The 20750-nt window shown below is 38.2% G+C and overlaps 3 protein-coding genes across 3 annotated transcripts; 1 reads left to right on the top strand and 2 right to left on the bottom strand.

Moving 5' to 3' along the window:
* Nucleotides 1–4521: 4521 nt before the first annotated feature.
* LOC147536857 (uncharacterized) lies at nt 4522–9295 on the bottom strand. Its single transcript, XM_086642214.1, has 8 exons — nt 9139–9295; nt 8103–8862; nt 7735–7875; nt 5947–7551; nt 5618–5789; nt 5394–5535; nt 5172–5251; nt 4522–4935 (listed from the first exon to the last, which is right to left on the bottom strand). The coding sequence occupies exons 2-4, from the start codon at nt 8520–8522 to the stop codon at nt 7474–7476; spliced, it is 639 nt and encodes a 212-aa protein (XP_086498340.1). The 5' UTR covers nt 8523–8862; nt 9139–9295; the 3' UTR covers nt 4522–4935; nt 5172–5251; nt 5394–5535; nt 5618–5789; nt 5947–7473.
* A 1555-nt stretch (nt 9296–10850) lies between these two features.
* On the top strand, nt 10851–14079 carry LOC147536856 (Tetratricopeptide repeat (TPR)-like superfamily protein). The gene has a single exon (XM_086639810.1). The coding sequence runs from the start codon at nt 10982–10984 to the stop codon at nt 13010–13012; it is 2031 nt and encodes a 676-aa protein (XP_086495936.1). The 5' UTR covers nt 10851–10981; the 3' UTR covers nt 13013–14079.
* A 1736-nt stretch (nt 14080–15815) lies between these two features.
* On the bottom strand, nt 15816–20483 carry LOC147536855 (GTP-binding protein YPTM2-like). Its single transcript, XM_086639809.1, has 8 exons — nt 19888–20483; nt 19041–19113; nt 18583–18630; nt 18449–18496; nt 17692–17763; nt 17453–17608; nt 16891–16994; nt 15816–16165 (listed from the first exon to the last, which is right to left on the bottom strand). Exons 1-8 carry the CDS (start codon nt 19899–19901, stop codon nt 16066–16068), a joined length of 615 nt encoding a protein of 204 aa, XP_086495935.1. The 5' UTR covers nt 19902–20483; the 3' UTR covers nt 15816–16065.
* Nucleotides 20484–20750: the final 267 nt, after the last annotated feature.

The raw sequence follows: 20750 nt of genomic DNA, 5'->3' as shown, positions 1-20750 counted from the left end.
TTTTCTCATGATGGTGCATATACTTCTTAATATTCAACAACAGTTCCAAATTCGATGGCCATCCTAGAGGAGAAAGGCCTGGTATCCAATTGTGATTTCAGATGTGAATGCAAACTCCATCCCTACTCCCGAAACAATAAATTTGTCAATAACAAATTGATTCTGATACACAATTTTTCATAGCCACGAAGCGTAATATTTAATTGGATAAGACTTTCGGTTGTTGGAGAAATAATCTGAGTCGATGAGTATAACCCAAAGAGAATTCTTGCAAAGTGACATTTTTGAAACCAAGTCCTCGTAATGTTTTTGGTTTACAGGTTGATGACCAACTCTTGAAGTAGATTTTGCTGGTTGACTTGTTTTCCCCCCACCAAAAATCCCTTTGTAGGGGAAGCAATGCCTCTTTTGCTCTTACAAGGAAGTAAAAAAATAACCATTTGCTATCTAGAGGCAGCAGCCAAAGTCGATTAGATTAACTCGCTTTGCCAGCTTGAGAAAGGAGTTTATTTTTCCCGTGGTTGTTCATGAGTATGTTTAAAAGAGGTTGAAATGCTGAGTTTTTTTTTTCCAACGAATATATACGGTGCTTTAAGTGCAACAGTAGCACCATGAATATTGTTGAAGGTTGTTTGGGAGTCAAACTCTCTTTTTTGCCGTAAATAGAGGCCGATTTGCTAAAACTGTTCCTTGAGTCTAAACCGATATTGTGGTGCTACTCAAATTCGTTGGAACCTAGAGTTAAGCTTTTCTGTTTTCTTTCAACAACGGAAGAGGAGATGTCTCATTTTATAACTTGACATGCCACCTAATATTTTGCATAAACTTACATTTGAGTTTGAATTTTTTGATGAAAGGCCCAAATGTTGGGCCCAAATACAAAAAAAAACCCAACAAGGTTTATTATCTCACCCAAAACCCAATAATCAAATAATAACTCATATCAAACCCAAATACACATCCCAATGTGCAATCCGGGCCCAACTCTTATCTCTAAGATTTCCTATTTTCTTCTAAACCCTCTTTTGCCCTCCTATATATATCCAACAACTCTAACAAATCATATCTTTCTCTCTCAAAAATCTGATTTACTTTCTCTCTCCAAAATCTGTTTCACTTTATCTCTCTACCTAAACCGAAACCCAAACCCTATTTTCCACCTTCTTCTCTCTACAGTCATCATCTCTTCAATCATCATCTTCGTTTTCACCTTTCTCTCTCTAATATTTTCATCATCTTCGTTCAGTCATCACCTACAGACACAAACCGAGATACAAACCCTCTTCTTCATTCATCATATCTATTCATCTTCTCCAGCCATCAACTTGTTCGAATCACCATCTTCTTCTCCTATAAATCCAGGTAACTGTTGATGATGAAACTCTTTTTTATGAGATTGTATGCTTTTGTTCATCCTTCTCGTCTAAAGCTTTGTTTCTGAAGTGTCCGTACAGTTCTTCCGCTGTCCGTACATCTTTTTTGTTTCTGGTATAACTTTAACGTTTGTGTTAACATTTACAAAATTTTCTGAACATTTGGTTACATGTTACAAGTACTTTATCATGTGTTAACACATTTGTTTCATAGCTATTGAATTAGCAGTTTGACCAACATTTGATAGAATGATCAGACATTGCTTCTTGGACCACCTGATTATACCACATATTCGAAGCATTCAGTAGAATGTTATCCATCATTTTCACATAATTTCACACATTTCATTAAATTGTACGACATTCTCATTGATACATGAACATTCATACGCATGTCCAGACATTCTCTCTGGTGCCGCGACATTACACTAGATGTTCATACATTTGTTAACCTGTTAAGACAATCAATGATACTTTCATAACATTTTATTCAATTTTGCAGTATGGAAACTGAAAGGTCACTTTCTACATCTCAAAACAATGACAAGAAGTTAGTATGTGACTCATGGGGCGACGTATTTACGGAGATTGGGCAAATATTCCCTGGTGGTGTCAAAGCTTTTCGACACGCTCTTGGTCGTTATACCATTGCAACCAAGAACAACTACAAATATATCAAGAATGAACCATGTCGTGTGACTGCCGTTTGTTCCAAACCCGGATGTAATTGGAGAGTCCACGGGGTTGCACCATTGGGATGTAAATCCGTGTTTCTGTTGAAAGAATACGAACCGAAACACGATTGTCTCGATGTTGTTCTCAAACCTGCGGATCCCAAACTCTTTAGTAAACTTGTTGGCAGCCTAATGGATGAAGACATCAGAAAACACCCAAATTGGAGTATTGCTGAAGTTAAAGAAAAGTTTCAAGACGATTACGGTGTTGAGTTGAGCTATTACTTTTCTTACGGTGGTAAGAAGGTAGCCATGGACAAAGTATTTGGGCAGGAGGGTGATTCCTATGCAAAGTTGAAGTGGTACGTAGATTCTTTGGCGACTACTAATCCCAATAGCATAATTGATTTGCAAATCGAACCCACTACCAATAGATTTGTCCGAGTTTTTATTGCGCTTCACGCATCTATCCTTGGGTTTCAACACTGTCGCCCTGTGATCTATATTGATGGAACATTCGCCAAAACACGTTTTAATGGCTGCATTTTAGCTGCGGTTACCAAGGACGGAAACGACGGTATGTTTTCATTTTCACATCGTACGTTAACATTCTAATGTTCCTGCCAACACTTGACAAAATTTTAAGAACATGATCTACAATGACGCTGCATCCAGTGAGATGCTGCGTCATTTATTGATGTCACTCAACATTACCACGTATGTTTAGACATTTGATCATTTGCTAATGCAATGCACTATTGCTTTATGAATCAACAGCACTAATTTTGTATTATTATTATTTTTTTGTTAGGTCTTTTCCCCATTGCTTACGCAGTTGTGGACATTGAGAATGATCATAATTGGGATTGGTTTCTGCAAAATTTGAAATTAGTGGTGGATCCGATCAAACGTTACACCTTTATTTCGGATAGACATGCTGGAATTCTAAAAGGCGTGAAGAATGTTTTTCCCACCGCTCACCACTCATTATGTGCTTGGCACTTACGATGTAATCTAAACTTGAGAATACGTAACGGGGCGCGCCTGTCACGTTATTTTCAGAGTCTTATGTTTACGGCGGCAGGTGCATTACCCGAGAGCGAGTATCACGCAACCATTGAACAAATGGTTGAGATGGGTGGAACCAATGTGGAGAGGTTTTTCCAATCCCTTAATCCGGAATCATGGGCAGATTCCTTTTTCCCCGGAGATAGGTATTTTGTTTACTAGTTTTCAGTTGAAATGTTTAAACACCATGAACCTTGTTACCGGCACACTTTAAGTTTACCCAGTAATTTTTTCACATTTAATCATAGCTTCTGTTATGAAAGGACATTCTTCCTAGTGTTTTGTCATTCGGATTAATGTTTATACATTTAGTGCACGGTTCAAACACAACTTGATTTAATATAAGCATTCCGTAAAATGTTGTGACAGATGTTATAATGTTGTCTTACAGGTATGGCGCCATCACATCCCAACTGTCTGAGAGCTTCAACAACATGGTAAAGAAAGCCCGCGTTCTCCCTATTACAGCATTGTTGAATGCCATAAGACAGAAGATTATGAACAAGATGAGAAAGCATAGAGACGCCGCTATTGGATAGAATACATTTCTTTGCCCATCCATTAACTTGGAGCAACAAGCGAAATACAAAGTTGCGGAGACTTGGAGATACGTCGAGGCAGCCCCACTTATTTATGAAGTATATTCGACTCCACGCCATTCCGTAAATCTTGGTACTCTCACATGCTCTTGTCGGCGTTGGCAAGTAGATTCGCTTCCGTGTCAACATGCAATGTTATGCATCAACAAGACTCGGGGTGATAATACATGTTTTTACGATCCAGTCTGGACGGTGGAGGCTTACAGAAACACATACCAACATTGTGTTTACCCCGTTCCAAATTATGACGAACCCTATACTTTTGATCCATTAACCAAGACTCTTCCTCCACTAGTTAAAAGGGCACCAGGGAGACCACGTACAACACAGTTGCAGAGTTCCGGAGATGTTACCAGGAGGAAAAGAATATGTCGCAGGTGCAATCAACCCGCTTATCACAACAGTGCAACATGTCGGGCCCAACTGTAGTTCTCATTTTTCTAAATGCTTCAACATCAACGATATGTCTCAACATGTAACAGACTGTCTGTACATTGTGTTGAATGTTTTAGTAAAATCTTTTGGTATTTAGTACATATTTTGTTCTCTCGTGAAAATGTTATAACATTCTACAAAATGTTCAGTGAATGAATCCTTACATGTCTTACTATTATTTACCATGTGTCAACATTATGAATTTTTTTGAATACAGTCGTATTAATGAAGGAACATTATTACATATTTCGCAAACATTTGTCAATTTGTCCCAGCATTAAAAGGAATGTTCTAACATATCTGTGTATGTTCTTCCCTGAAACAAACTCTAAGGGGACAATGCATGTCACACATGTTGTTGAAGAAAAATAATAATATATTCAAATTTACTTCATATTGTTTTAACATAAACATCCCATCCAAAATCATTGTATGTTGTTAACATCCCAAAATACTTTACAAACCATATTTGTTTGTAATCTAATCAAGAATGAAGTCGTTTCGGGTTTAGTGATATGAACATAACCCGTTACCTGAACAACTACTTCATTTTTGATTAAAAAAGATCCTTTACAAAAAAAACATACACAGGGGAAACTACTTCAAGCTCGGGCCATCCTCCAAGATATCGTATTCTCTTTCAAAATGTTGTGGGTTAGCTTGGCCCTCTTCCTTTGTGCCAGGGAAACCCAATCTGGGTTTTCTGTACGCTGTTTGGGTCCTGTTGTCGTGCAGTCTTCCACGAGCTCTTCAGTTTTCAAAATGACAAACAGACCGCAATCCGGGCTGTTCAAGACACAAAGGAAATGTTAAAGCATAACCAATAATGTTTCCACAGTCACATACAATTCTGAAACATAATGTTAAATGAGACTAAATTATTAATAACTACGTGTGTTTTTATCAATTGTCTAAAAACATATAAGTTTTTGTTCCAACATTTCCCGGAATGTTGGAACAATTTTAAACTAATTAAAACATGCATCATAATGTTGGAACAAATAAAGAGTGAGAACACTTACTTTTCTCCCTGAGTAGGGAATTCTGGCTCCCCAACGACATCTGCATATTTTTGTTGGGTTCCAAACATTGTGAATCCCACCTCTTCCATTACATCCTCGACATATGCCGCGTACTCCCTGGCATTTTCGTAACAGTCCTTGGCCATCTTCTTGTCAAATGACATTGAATCATAATGGGTCCACCGATGGAGAAATACATTGTATATCAATAGTGTCCAGTGCCCCCCCTTGCTGCGTCCCCCGTTGTTGGTTGGCAGATTGGTGCACACACAAACAATATCTCCGGTTTCCCAGCATTATTACTCAACGTACGATTGAGCATTTGTTCGATTGAAGCTTGGTTGACCTCCGACTTTATCATTGTCTGTCGAACAAACACAAAGTTATCAAAATGTTCACTCATATAAAAGATGACGATAGGAAAACATTCTAATCACTTAACTTACATAGATCTCTGATGGGAGGCAAAGCACACACTTTTCTTTCAATTCCTTGTGATTAGTGACGAAGGAACTGACCCAGTTGATTATCTGTGAATCGCATTCTAGATTCATCATCAACATATCGAGCTGCTTTCCACATATGTCGTTTATCCCGTCACTAAACCAGACTTTAGTACTGGAAAATGTGGAAAAAACAGTGTCACCTTTTGTAATGATAAGACATATCAGGCAATGCTAGAACATTACAGTAAGCTAAAATTAATGTTCCAACACAAACAAGAATGTCCAAACATTATTGTCAGTGCATGAACATTACAGTAACCTACTCGTACCTTTTGTCACTTTTCCTGAGGAATTCTTCCATCAGACCCTTTTCTTCTTCCTTGACATTCTTCCAGACTGGACTTCTTCTCCAGTTTCCAAGCTTCTTAACTTTCTCCTCTTCTGACTTTCCGGCTCCCAACTCTATAATGTCATCTACATTGATTGTTTTCTTTTTCTCGAGTTGCTTGACTTTCTCGGTCAAAGTTCGGGTTCTTGGCTGAGTTTTTACCCTCTTAACCAGAGAGTTTTGTTTGTTTTTCTCTTTCGTTTGAACAACTTCAGCCATTTCAACCTGTGGCTTATTTACAAAATCGTCTTCCGAAGAACTTTCATTCTCCACGATCTCGTAGTTTTCATATACTTTGGCCACTTCACAAACCTCTGAAAAGAAAGCTGAAGGCCAAGTCAGCTGAAAGTCTTGTTCTTCCGTCTCTTTTTCACCTACATTCAAAACACTTGCAAATTGCTTTTCACCTGTCCCCACCACCACACGTTTAACTAGTCAACATTCGATAGAAAACCAAATCTTAACAAAAATCATTCTCCAATTCTTGATCAATATATATAAACGTTATCACGGATGTTCCAACATTTTACGTATTTATGCGGAGAAGAACACTTACTTGTTTGTTTCTTATTTATTACTTAGCCGACCACTCTACTGTCGTTCGTGGTAAAAGACAGTCTTCAATTGTCGTGGTAAAAGACATCGTGGGAGTACGATAGAACTCTTTTACTTACCGTTTATCAAAAAACTTGTAACGATGGCCGAACAATTTATGTTCATACCAATCATCTGACAAGTAAGTAAGAATTTCAGAGAAGATAGATTGATTGCACACAAGTTAATACGTTGCTAAAAAGAAATAAACTAGAAATAAAACCAACTTAAATCTAAAAAAAGACAATATTCATTACTTTTATAACAGTATCTCAAATGTTGAAGCATTCTGGTATTTACTCCAACATTTCCAACTTCTTATCAAGCAAAGACAGGAATGTCAACAGAAGTAAAGAATTGCGTGAGCATTTACTCACTTGACCCAGCAACTTGGCTCTCTTTCTGCTCCTGGTTTTGCCCCTCCCCTGAAGTTTGACCCTTTACCAACTCATCAGAAATTGCCTTCTTACCCTTATTGTCTATTTCTGCTCCTTCAGTTTGGGCTTCGGCATCACTTTCTTTTTCGTTGCGGGCTTCTTCATTTACTTGTTCCGGATTTTTTGGGGCTACTTCCTGCTCCACTATCTTCTCTCCACCATCTCCACTCTCCACCTCTTGTCTAACCTCCCCACCCTCCACCTCCTCTCCAACAGTCACCTCATCTCTACCAACCTCGTCTCTAACATCCACCTCCCCTCCGACACCAAAATCAAATTCCAATACATCATTTTTCTCTCCTCTCTCTCTCTTCATCCTCTCCAACTCCTCTTTTAATACTTCTCTCTCTCTCTTAACCATCTCACACTCTCTCTTAACCAACAAATTCTCTTCTCTCAACCTCTCCACTTCCTCCTTCAACTTTTCTACTTCCTCGTCATTCATCCACCACCCTCTCCGTGAACTTTAACAACTCTTCCTCTTCCACAGACTCCGCCACCAACTCCACCTTCACCTACAAGGAGGGATACATATGGTTATTATCTCAACACCTTTAAAAAAATACATGCATTTAATTAAATGTGTAAACATTCATGCAAATGTTCCAACATTTCCTAAAATGTCACTCAGACATCAGTTATGTTAGAACATTTATTCAAATCACAGAGACATTTTAGGAAATGTTAAAACAAATTACCTGCTCCTCTGTAATGCTTTCCAGCTCTTTTTCCAGTCCTTTAAGGAAAAATGGCTCGATCATCCATCGAGCTATTCTAGGACTGACCCCTACTTCTCCAACCAGGTCCTCATGGATCCTGGTGTGCATGCAATACCAGTACTGCAAAGAAATTAAACACTCTTAGGTCAGTAGTGTTTTTCTTTATCATCATAAGAAATGGAAACACATTTTATAAAATGACCAAACATTCTCCAAAATGTTTCAGCATTAGATAAGCCCCCAAAAAGAATGATGAAACAGTTTAAAGAATGTCAGAGCAAACTAATTTGACTTTTATCACTATAAGAAATTATGAAACATTTAAGTGCATGGTTATGAATACTTACGGGGAGAAGAGTCAGGCATCCTGAAACTTTTGCCGGGTCTTCTGAGTGCTTGTTTATTCTCTCCATCATGTAGGAGTGAATAGCTCTCGCCCATGTAACTCTTTTCATCATTCTCTCCGTTTGGAGATTGTGATAAAAACTCCCGACAACCGAGGAGCCGGCAGCTGAAGCAAACAGGAATGTGGCTGCCATGTACATAATCCAGAGTTTCAAGAACTCAATTGCCGGAGCCTTTGTTCTTGCAGCCACATGCAAAGCCTTTTCGATGCTGGGGCCGCCAAAAGATGCAGCCTTTCCCTCTACAATACAGTCTCTGAAGTACTTGCTCAGAAACTGGTCCTTTGTGGCATCTAGGGTGACATTGGTTGGGAATGCTTCATATATTTCCTTCCATTGGGACTCCCAACAGCAAAGCAACATCTCCGGGAGTGAACTGAATCATCTTCCCTCCGATGTTGAAGGCTTGGCTCTGTTTGTCGAAGCAATAGAGCAGATCGTAGATGGCTTTGTTAGGCTTCTCGATAACATTCTCCTTTCGGAAAGTAATACTGGTCACTGCCTTAAACAAGGGCCCGAAGGGTGAAGCAAACAACATCTTTTTTTGCTCTTCAGTAATGTCGTTCTGCAATTCCCTCGCCACCTTATAAACTGCTTTCAAATTACATTTGTAATTGAAAGTAGTTTTCTTGATTTGTTCCTTAGCCTCGGTATGTTTGGGCTCCTCCGTCGGCACTCTAGCCTTCGATGTATACCCACGGTGCTTCACAGAAACAATAACAGAAATGTCAGGGCATTCAACAAAATGGTCAACAGTAAACTGAATGCTACATCACAATAAGTAATGGCAGATCATTTTTTAATGTGTCTACACAATAAGCATAGGCCAATGGTCTACACAATAATTACAGATCAATAACTGAAGCAACATTTTACAGAATGACAACACACTAACAAATATGCATAACCATTATAAGAAATGTGAGAACACAAACATTAATTACAGGACATTGTAAAAAATTTGTATTCAATAACACACCTTTGCTTGTTTAGGGCTGGCAACTTTCTTGCCTTTTTTGCTTGGCCCAGCATTTGATGGCTCTTCAGCAGGCCTCTTCCTGGGGCTAGCCCTCACAGGAGTCTGTTGTTTCTTATCAGCACCATCTCCTTTCTTTGTGTTAGTTTTAACCATCTTTATCTGCAAAAGTTCTTATGTTTCAAACAAACACAAAGACAAACAAACGCATAATGTTTCTACACAACCAAAATGTAGAAACATATACTAATTTTTTTTTCACAACCATGAATGTTAAAAAAAAAAACATTCTGTTAATCAACAACCACAAACACCCATAAATCTAGATCAAATGACTAAATTTCTCCACAGAAACATAAATGTTAAAACAACCCTAACCTAGAAACTTGATGTAGTATCATAAACAACCAAATGACCTTTATGTGTAGATGCATGCTTTCGAAATCACTAACAACTATCAAAATGTCTAAACATAATCCAACATTTCTTCAACACAACCCACAATGATAAACCAAATCATGCACTTCATAAACAAAGACAGACCCCCAAAAAACAAAGACAAAGTACTAAATGTCTCCACAGAAACCTAACTTTCGGATCACAACCCTAAATGTTAAAACAAAACTAACCTAGAAGCTTGATGAAGAACCATAAACACCCAAATGGTTCCGAAATCACAAAACAACAACCAAAATGTTTTATCACAAACTTTAGAGCAGCTTAACCCTAAAACTTTTTCGAAAAACAACCCAAAATGATTTATCACAAACTATAGATCAGACTACAAAACTTGAAATCATAAACCCTAATTGTTTGAAAACTCCCCTAAAACTATACCAAAACCCACAGATGTGAAACAAGAAACCCTAAAAATGTTCCAACAATCCTAATAATTTACCAACAACAGAGAGAGGATCAAGAGTTAGAGGAAGAACAGAGATGTACCTGTTTTTGAAAGAGAGAGAAATCGAGAGAGAAGCTTCAGATTCGTTGAAACAGAGCGAAATTGAGAGAAAAAAGAGTAGATCCGGTTGCTTAAATAGGTTTGGTTGAGAGAGATTTGCCGGCAACGTTTCGAATGAAAGAGGCGTTAATGGCTGTGGATGTTTCGCTTGAAAAAGAGATAGAGAGAGAGAGATAAAGATGGACCGGTATGAATGAAGAGAGAGAGTTTGATCGAAATAGAGAGAGAGAGATAGAGATGAATCGTTTTGATGGAGGGAGAGGGTTTAGAGGTTTTCAAGTCAGAGAGAGAGAGTGTTTGAATGAAGAGAGAGAGCGCGGAGACCGAGAGAGAAAGAAAGAGGCTGGCATGTGGGCTCGGGTCAAATCAAGTCAGGGAGAGAAAGAGATAGGCTGTTGTTGGCGGGAAAAGAGTGAGGGACATAAGAGGTAACCATTGCTTTTGGAGGGATAGAGAGGTAATATCACATTTTGGGTTTTTTTTGAGATATTATTCCCTATTGGGTTGGATTTCCTATTTGGGCTCCTTTTTTGGGCCTTAGATTTATCCTCTCTTTGAGTTTTCTGTGTTTTTGCAGTTTTGAACTTATCCATGTTAGTAGTCAATTTAAGATGCCCCTTACAGATGTCGTGGGCGATTATTAATATTATGACAAAATGAAAATCTGACAAAATCTAAGATAGGGTAAATTTGGAATTCAAAATACACGTCATCCTAAAATTTAACTAAAAATAGATTTTGCCATTTTGGGGATCATTTTGGTGAATTGGTCATCTTTGGGGAGCCAAAATCTAATTTATCGTTTAGAGATGACCATACATCAAACACAAATAACCCTTCTTTCTCCTCTCTCTCTCTCTCTCTCTCTACAAATAATGGCAAATGACTCTCACTGGAAAAACAAGGCAGATCCTATCAGCTAGACTTCTTCTCTCCAGTTATTTCTTAGAAATCAAAACTCAAATCCTCTCTTTGCAACATCTCTCTACTCTCTCTCTTCAATACCCAAATGTCAACTCTCCTTCTCTTTCATTGGGTAAACCTCATTCTCCGGTTCCCACCAATAACATGATCTATAGTAAACCCTTACCAGCAAAATCCAAATACTACGACCATTTTGATGACATTTTATCTTCAAATAAGATGATCACTCAATTTATTCGAATGGGTGATTTGGATTCAGCACGTATAGTTTTCGAAAACATGACAACTAGAACAACAATTAGTTGGAACTCAATTTTAGCTGGGTATTCAAAAAGACCCGGGAACTTGAAAGAAGCACAACAACTGTTTGATAAAATTCCTGAACCAGATATTGTCTCTTTTAATACTATGTTGGCTTGTTATTTAAATCATTCTGACATTAAAACTGCTTGGGCTTTCTTTGATAAAATACCCATTAAAGATTTTGCATCTTGGAATACAATGATTTCGGGTTTGTCGAGAAACGGTAAGATGAACGAAGCATTCGGACTCTTTTCGATAATGCCGAAGAAAAATGCTGTTTCTTGGAGTGCTATGATTTCTGGTTATGTTGAAGCGAATGATTTGGATGCTGCTGTTGATTTGTTCACGAAAGCTCCTATTAAAAGTGTGGTTGCTTGGACAGCGATGATTACTGGGTATATGAAATTTAGAAAGATTGAATTAGCAGAGAAGTTGTTTCAAGAAATGCCGGTAAAAAATTTGGTAACTTGGAACTCAATGATTTCTGGGTATGTGGAAAATTGTCGATCTGAGGATGGATTAAAGCTTTTTAAGAGGATGGTGGGATTTGGTATTAGGCCAAATCCATCAACTTTCAGTAGTGTGTTACTAGGTTGCAGTAATTTATCAGCATTGGAATTGGGTAAGCAAATTCATCAGTTTATAAGCAAATCTCCACTTTGTTTTGATACAACTGTTTTAACATCATTGCTTAGTATGTACTCCAAATGCGCGGATTTAGGAAATGCAAAACAATTGTTCGATGGGATTCAATGTAAAGATACTGTTTCATGGAATGCTATAATATCTGGATATGCCCATCATGGGTTTGGTAAGAGAGCACTTCAGTTTTTCAATGAGATGAAGGGTAATGGAATTACGCCAGATTGGATCACTTTCGTTGCGGTTTTATCAGCGTGTAATCATGCTGGATTAGTAGATGTTGGGATTAAACATTTTGAATCAATGAAGAGAGATTTTGGAATTGAAGCTACTCCTGATCATTATTCATGTATGGTTGATCTACTTGGTAGAGCTGGGATGCTGGAAAAAGCTATGGATTTGATAAATGGAATGCCCTTTGAGCCACATGCTGCAATTTTTGGGACGCTTTTGGGTGCTTGTAGGATTCACAAGAACCTAGAATTAGCTAGATTTGCAGCACAAAAATTGCTGGATTTGGAACCAAATAGTGCAGCTGGTTATGTTCAACTTGCTAATGTATATGCAGCCATGAACAAATGGGATGAAGTTGCTAAGGTTCGACAATTGATGAAAGAAAACAAGGTTGTCAAAACACCTGGGTATAGTTGGGTAGAGGTGAAAAATGTCTTTCACGAGTTTCGATCGGGGGATAGACTTCATCCCAAGTTGGACTTGATTCACCAGAAATTGAATGAACTGGAGAAGAAGATGAAGAAAGCTGGGTTTGTGCCGGATCTTGACTTTGCATTGCATGATGTTGGCGAAGAACAGAAGGAGATGTTATTGTTGAGGCACAGTGAGAAACTCGCTATAGCTTTTGGGCTGGTAAGTACACCAAAGGGAGCTAGAATTCGAGTTTTCAAGAACCTTAGGATATGTGGTGATTGTCATAATGCCATAAAATATATCTCGGTGATTGAAGAACGAGAGATTATCGTTCGAGATACTGTAAGATTCCATCACTTCAAGAGCGGAACTTGTTCATGTGGGGATTATTGGTGATGGTTTAAGCCGTCCAAGGTCTTTATGTGTTATGTCACAAATGAGAATCATTTAGTCCGTGGAAGCCAGGTCAATTATCTGACTCTGAATATAAAAGATTCTCAGAAGGAATCATCACCATCAAGGTTCGTAACCCCTTAGAACAGTCTATTCATGCTTTAAGATCCTGCCGTTGTTACTTTGTGCTCTTAATTTCAGTTTCATCGGCGGATGGACCCGGAGCTGACACCATAAATATCTCTGTAGGAAACAAAGATCAGTTTATGGACCAGCATTCTCGAATTCTGGATGGTCCTAAACTTTAGTTAGACAGTCACTGTAAGGTTCAACGATATGAAACTGAAGTTTCTTGTGCAAGGCACTTAGTCCACATAGGTTAGGAGTCAGGAAGACCTTCAAGATCTGGTTTGTAGGACATTGTCTTACTGCCTCAGCGTTTTGGGTGGCTTTGGTGTCTAGATTGGTCAGGTGGAGGAGCACGGCGTGATCTAGGGCAAGCCCATTTCCGTGGAAAACCTTGTACCATGTGGAACTAGGATAGTGGGCGTAAGTGGTGGCCCGATCAAGGACAATATATAGCTTCCATTGATGTGGGTGTGACATAATTCCCTCTCTCAGTTATAGAACCTAATGTGATTCATAGCCTGGGTAAAGCAGGAATAGTTATTCAAATGTGAAGATAAGCAGAACTTGTTGGGAATGCCAGTCGAATTTCACAAGCAAGGGGATCATCATTTTGATAATGCTGTCTTTTCTTCTTAGCCACAAACCGACATGGATCGACACAGATTAAGCTACCATTGGAAGATAGATATTAAGTTATTGATTGTATTCTTGATTATCCAGTAAAGCAAGCTTTCATTTTGGAAGTCCGGGCTCTTTCTACCTTACTGAGTAAAACTTTATTTTCAGTTGTACTACTGATATGATGGTGTAAGTCATGATTTTAATGGCGTATGGAATGAAAGATTCATGGTGTCTAGATACCGTAATCCTTTCTTTTAAAGCACACAGACTTCATTTGTTTTATTTTTGTAACATAATAAAATCTAAACTAAGAACACAAAGTGTACTTCGTGGCCTTGTTCTTTCATATATTCATAGGTGTTGCAGTGGAGGTAGGTTTCTTCTTTCCTACTGCTTTAATAACGACTTTCCATAGAGAGATTGTGGATATTATTGTATGCAGAAACAGTCGTTCCTCCATAAATCCTAGTAAATATTGGAAAAAAAAGATCAGGGAAGACTTGGGTGTGTGTAGAATTTGATTGAAGTTTTTAGGTTTTCATACACGCTAAATCCTTGCATATGTTATTGGCAAAGTTATAACCATAGCTCTTCCAAAGTGGTATATCACTGATGGCTCGGACCCCTCATGGAGGAGGCTTTCTTTCACCTTCGTTGTGCAGGAAAGGCCCAGAGCCAATCTCAAGGAACAATCAAGTGTCATAGGATATTTCTTTCCTGGTGGAGGTAGGTTGCATCTTCATAGAAGTCTATTCCACCGAATCTCTGAGTGAAACAATACCTAGATTGTTATGTCTTTCGTACAAATAAAATCTGAAGGAATTTCACTATCTTTGGACTGTGCTCTTTCGGGCTTTCCTCGCCGTATCTATCATCAGGCCACCAACTTCACCATATCCATCATTAGGTCACCAACTTCTTTGACCTTCGAGCATTGAGCAGACGCCAGACCCCATATATGGTCTTACGACTTTGCGAAGACCTATATCTTGGTAAACTATTGCACTAGTCACCAGAGCTCCCTTTGTGAGGAGGCACCCTTTCCAGAAGTTATATGGTTACTTTCTCCAAGTTCCTCAGGTAGAGATGTCTCGCACCCCGAGCTTTTCTCTACCTATCCACCTATTTCATTTCAGGTATAGGTAACTTTTTGTTGAAGGTCTTCGGGCTTTAAGGATGGCATGGGTTACTCTCGCGTCGTAGCACCTAGTATTTGGATATTCATTTGAGGCTTTTCTCTACCCCTTCTTCCCTGAAAAAGCAAGGTCACCTTCTATCTCTGAAACAATCCCTGTCTTTTGGGTAACATAGCCTCCTCCGTCCCTTAGGACAGAACAACGGCTAGTTCAGGAGTGTTCACCTCTTGTCCAAAGGCCCTGACTGAGCCATCGTGGACTATACTCATGGAAGAACTCATAGGTTTTCACGGCCTCACTCCCGCCAATATTTGCTTTTACTGGAGCTTCCATTTTGTTCCACTTGCTCCGAATGCTTCACTCTAAGGCATAACATTCCCGAGTTTTTTACATACAGCCAACTTCTCTACATTGCTTGGCCTCATTCGCTCAGTGAGCTATTATTATGTGATGATTCTAACGCTGGTTGTTTATGTACCCCTACCTCCTTTGTTCCCTAAAGTCATACAGGGGCCTTTCCCTGATGATCCAGAGTTGTTTGTCTCTCGACCATGAAGCTTAACTTCATCGCCTCACAGGTACGCCTGAACTCAACTGGAAACCGGGTTCTATGGGATTCTAGCTGCCACAATTGGCAAGGAAAATGATTTACCTCAGAGTAACCAAAATGAAGAAACAAAAGACTGTAAGCAGATGGGTTTGCTTTCAGAAATTCATGAATGAGGGAGCACCTTGTTCTAACTGTAAATAGGGGTGTAGTTTAGGCGGATATATTAACCAATATAAATCCTCCCATCGGATATAAATTATCAGTCGAATATTGGGAACCTGATAACTAGGAAAACAACAACAAATTGTCAATATCAAAGAAGAGTAACAATTAATGGAATCAACTTCTAAACTAGGTATAACAGAGCAACTGAAATCAAATTGTGCTATTTACTAATAATATTCCTGATTTTTACAGGGCCTTCTTTAAAGAGAGAGTAACAAATATCAGAAAGAATCAAGTTGAGAAACGGTTGAAGAATAGAGAAGATAAAAAAGCAAAAAACCACAATCTAGAAACAAGAGTGAATTGAAATAGACTAGTTTTACATGCCATGGATGAAGGACAAGACCTAGTCAGACTGAAATACAACCGTTCCAGCTAAATACTATTTCTTTCATTCAAGAAGAAGAGCAGCAACCACCTTTTTGGGCCACAGGTTGTCCTCGGATCTGCACTGTTGGTGGTCTGGCATTGTTCATTGCTGGTTGGCTTGCCATTCTGAGAATCCATTTCAAAAATGAACAAGTTAATTAAAGCAGGAGAGTCAGAACTCCTTATGCAAAATTTTATTTCTCGAAAAGGATACATTATTTCTTTTAGACTTCAGCTCCCTAAGGTATAGATTTCCACAAGTTCATATGTAGCTTGTAAAGTTTGCACATGTTTTCTCAGGGAGGGCAAGCCTAAAGGAAATATTGACACGTCTTTTTTACTTGGACCAACAAAGAATTGGGTAGAGGACCATATCCTATCAAACATAAGTATCACTAATAAAACTCTTGCCTCGGTACCAGTCATATAGTCCCTAATATTGGCACCACCAGTCCCATTCAGCCTAGTCTCCACATGGAAATGGTACAGGGCCACAGTCTTTTTTTCTTAGCATGGACCAGCCCTGGACCACATAGACACCCTTTTAACAACCTTGACGCAATGCCCACCAAAATGACCTAGTAAAACAAGTGGCTACCGTAAAACTCATGTCTGTGATGCCATCCCCTAAGCAATGTAGGACTTAATGCTGTTATGAAAGACAAGTCGCTACCATAAAACTCGTGTCTGTAGGGACTTAGTGCAAAACACACATGCCTTCTGGCTCACAATACTCACTCTCAAACAGATATTTCCTGTTGACACGCAGAACTTCGCTGCTTTTTTTACTAATCATTATAATGCAACAGTAGAGTAAGCTAATATTACAGTAGCCTGAACAGAAGGAGTACCTGTTCTTGATCTCAGCAGCCATGGCCATAAAGGCTTCCTCAACATTTGAAGCATTTTTAGCACTGGTTTCTAGGAATGGAATGCCAATTTCATCAGCGAATGCCTTCACAAAAGCAGAGCCAATAGTTACTACATTTCACATGTAAATCTCCACTAGAGCAAGAAACAAAACAAAATGATATCAAATTATCAATGCAGTTAACACATCCGGAAGTGCCCATGGTAGTAGTGAATGAGCTAGTTATTACTCTGACCCATCATTTGTTTGCATTTTTCGGACGGATGGAGGTATGTCAAGATATAGAATGTGGTCTATGTAGTTGTGTTTGTGACTCAATCCCGACCCATACAGAGCTTCAGCTGAGCCGGATCTCTCCCGAGTGAATGAGGAGAGAATTCAATCATCATTTAAAAGGATTATTGTATGGCAAGTTTAGCAGGTGTTAGATAGAGTGAAAGAAAAAGATCAGCAGGTCTTTTTTTTTTTTTTTTTTTTTTTTCTAATTTGCTCACTTGAGCAGATTTGAACTCAAGTAGTACTGGTGGGTGAATTAGGGATACCTTGGCTGTTTCATATGATACAACTTTGTTAGCAGTGAGATCACTCTTGTTTCCAACAAGAAGTTTGTTGACACTTTCACTTGCATACCGATCTATCTCGTTCAACCACTGCTTCACGTTGTTGAAACTCTCCTGGTCGGTCACGTCATACACAATCTGTTGAAGTCACATACATTAGACACATCCATGAAATAAACCGTCAGAGTGGAGCCACAAAACAATAACATTGGTATACTCACTATAATTCCATGTGCACCACGGTAGTAGCTGCTAGTTATAGTCCTGAATCGTTCTTGTCCAGCAGTATCCCACTGCATGACCCAGAGGCAGTGCAAGAAAAAGTTTAATAGGTTATCAGGAATTTATCTTATTCTTTATATTTGGTATTTCAATTATTAATCAGAAGTTCACAATCAAATAATGAATACTAGTAGAATTCAAATTAGGAAACCTCTACAGTCAATGAAGGAGAAATTATCCTACAAATTGATGACATTCTACCATCCCATAATATTTGAGTTTTTCAGTTTTTCTTTAGTCAATAGATTTATTGCGTCTTTCAGCTTTAGCCAAAGTTCTAAGTTTGTTACTAAGTTTTCCTCTATGTCATGACACCATACCCACAATTCTGTGGTCCAAACCAAGGGTTCAACTAAAGAAGGATTGTTCATAGAAATTGAAATATGATCTAATGGGTAGACAATTTGTTTTAGTCACGCAGCCCTCCGACCAGGCGACCAATTCAATCTGACCAAAAAAGAAGTGACAACTTTCCACGACGTTCATGGCCAAAAGTAGTAGAAATGGCCAAGTTGGTGCTCTTACTGTATTGTCATCTTAATGCATACATTTCACTTCAAGTTTTTAAGTTCGGATAGTCCTCACTGTTGAAAGTTCCTAGTCGGTACTCAGTACCATGATAAGCTTGAATTTTCAGCCCCTGAACAGACCACTCGAAACAACAAATGCCAAAACAGAAATAAAACCAACACTTACAATCTGAAGCTTAATTGTCTTCCCATCCTGCTCCACAGTGCGAATTTTCTACACGGTAAAAGATAAAAAAATGTTTAGCTATTACTATAGACTGATGACAATCATATTATATTCAATTATATCAGTTATCTTACAAAGTCAACGCCGATTGTGCTGATGTAACTTTCCAAATATGAGTCGTCCTGCACCAAAGTTATTAAATAAATGGTCAGAGAATTGTGAGGTCATAACTCTTGAATGGTTATGTGAGACTAGGTACATGCTAAAAGGAAAAAAAAAAACAATCTCACATGCTTCAAAATCATAAAAAATTGTAATCCTAAAATCCAACTTCTCGAAAAAGACATTGTTTTGAGTTGAATAGATTCACAATATCTAGTATTTTTCACTCTTATATTCAAGTAAAATCAATAATAACTGTAATCTAATGTACATTTAGACCAGATAAACTCTTCAAAGTACGAAATGACATGTCCAGAATCAAAATTCATGATTGTTCAGAATGATGCCTATGCATGCTTTTGGTGTTGTCTACAAAACCGAAGAAAAAAATTAACCAAACCGCTACTCTAAAGGCACCATTGAAACTTACAGCAAACCTCAAAAGCAGACAAGATTTTCCAACACCAGAATCTCCAATGAGCAGAAGCTTGAAAAGATAGTCGCTGTAGAAGAGACAAAAGTATATTATTTTACTTTGTATAAGGTTGAATTTATAAATTGCAAACATCATCTGTTTAATATATCTAATAGTTAAGAAAAACTGGAAACAGGATAATACTAATACAATGATAGTATCATACAATTAGCGCCCAAAATTGAGTTCAGATTAAATAGATAAGAAACTGTGCCACGACCAATGTTCCCTATCATACACCTACAATTTCATTTTCCCAGGCAATTGATGAATTTCATCCAAGCCCAAGGCAGACAATCTCTTCATGAACCCCAATAAGTTGTAAACATAACCATATGCAAACATCCAAGACGACTTCCGTTAGTCTCAGTTTACGACTGAAAGTCAGCGAGAGTCTCATCAAACTTGTCTAATTGAGATTTAGGGAAAAAGAAGAAACAAAAAATAAAATAAAATTGAGTGGCATTCAATCAACAGATCTAGACCTAAATTTCTCGATCTAGAACTATTACAGTTATATCCAACCTCAAAGCTGGAAAACAATCAAGAATTTAATGATTCAAAAGTAAGCGATCCGATAACCTAAACACAATTTCACTACGTTTAGATCTTAATCCATAAATAAATAAACTTCACCCTAATTTCAAACCGATTACACACAGATCTAACAAAATCAAACATAATCACCACACGAATTGAATAATTATCGTATGACGTTAAAATTCTTATGAAATCCAAACACTTTTGGATCATAATAGCAAAAGAACCAGAAAATGTTTAAAGAGTACGAGCAAGAACTTACTATTCCGGATTCATGTCTTTTTGCCGGTAGAACTAGAATCAGTTAGGGTTATTGACGCCGGAGAGGTCTAGTTCCCGGCAGGATTACAACTGGAGAAGACGATCTTTCCACGTAAATATGAAGATGAAGCAAAAGAAAGAGAGAGAGAGAGAGAGAGAGAAGAGATTTAGAAGAATCGGAAGGGAGAGAAACGAGGTGATCCGATAGATAAGAATTACGTAGCCGATTGTAAAGTACTTTTATACCCTTTATGATTGCGTGAATCTACGTAAAGTCGTGAGAGGAGGAAAGTGGAGGGAAATGACAGTACCGCATGAACTTTCTTGTGAAATATTTAGGGTTAATTCCAATTTGGTCCCTAAAGATAATCAAGTTATCAAAATGCCCTCCAAAAGATGACCTGCTTCTAAAGTGTGCCCCTTTTTTAATTTTCATTTTTCATTTATCCTTTCTTTCAAAGTAATTCCTTTTCCTCCATATCCTATCTCTCTATCTTAGACTGAGAAGAGGTTGTCGATAACAACTAGCCACCAAGCTACAGACGACCTCTCATTAGAAAAAAGAATGAAGATTTTTTCTCTTTTTCTTCAACCACAACAACTGCTATTGTCATCATCTTTCTTCTTTCTTGCTTTCTTCTTCCTTTCTCCTCTTTCTCTTTTCTCTCTTTCCCCTTTCTGTCTCCCTCTACTTTTCTTTTCTCTATTTCTCTTTCTCCCTTTACATCTCCTATTCTCTTTTACTCTGATGAAGTGGAAAGAGTCTTCCCTTCGTTTGATAGACAAAAGGTCACCCCAGTCATCTTGATCAGACGAAAAGAGACCCCTTTGTATGAACTAAATTAGTTATTTTCCTTGTTCACT

The sequence above is a fragment of the Eschscholzia californica genome, unplaced genomic scaffold (assembly GCF_041429995.1).
Source record: "Eschscholzia californica isolate CP2 unplaced genomic scaffold, dmEscCali1.0.p SCAF_5, whole genome shotgun sequence".
Taxonomy (NCBI): domain Eukaryota; kingdom Viridiplantae; phylum Streptophyta; class Magnoliopsida; order Ranunculales; family Papaveraceae; genus Eschscholzia; species Eschscholzia californica.
The sequence above is the reverse complement of the archived record's forward strand: the minus strand, read 5'-3'. Positions and strand labels throughout refer to the sequence as shown.

Coding starts and splice junctions, on each gene's coding strand:
- LOC147536857 (XM_086642214.1), bottom strand. CDS start 8,522: ATGTTGCTTTGCTGTTGGGAGTCCCAATGGAAGGAAATATATGAAGCA. Junction 7,876..8,102: donor GATGCCTGACTCTTCTCCCC/GTAAGTATTCAT, acceptor ATTTCTTTGCAG/TACTGGTATTGCATGCACAC. Junction 7,552..7,734: donor AAAGCATTACAGAGGAGCAG/GTAATTTGTTTT, acceptor CCCTCCTTGTAG/GTGAAGGTGGAGTTGGTGGC.
- LOC147536856 (XM_086639810.1), top strand. CDS start 10,982: ATGACTCTCACTGGAAAAACAAGGCAGATCCTATCAGCTAGACTTCTT.
- LOC147536855 (XM_086639809.1), bottom strand. Junction 18,631..19,040: donor GTCTGCTTTTGAGGTTTGCT/GTAAGTTTCAAT, acceptor ACTTTGGTGCAG/GACGACTCATATTTGGAAAG. Junction 16,166..16,890: donor GCTGCTGAGATCAAGAACAG/GTACTCCTTCTG, acceptor ATGGATTCTCAG/AATGGCAAGCCAACCAGCAA.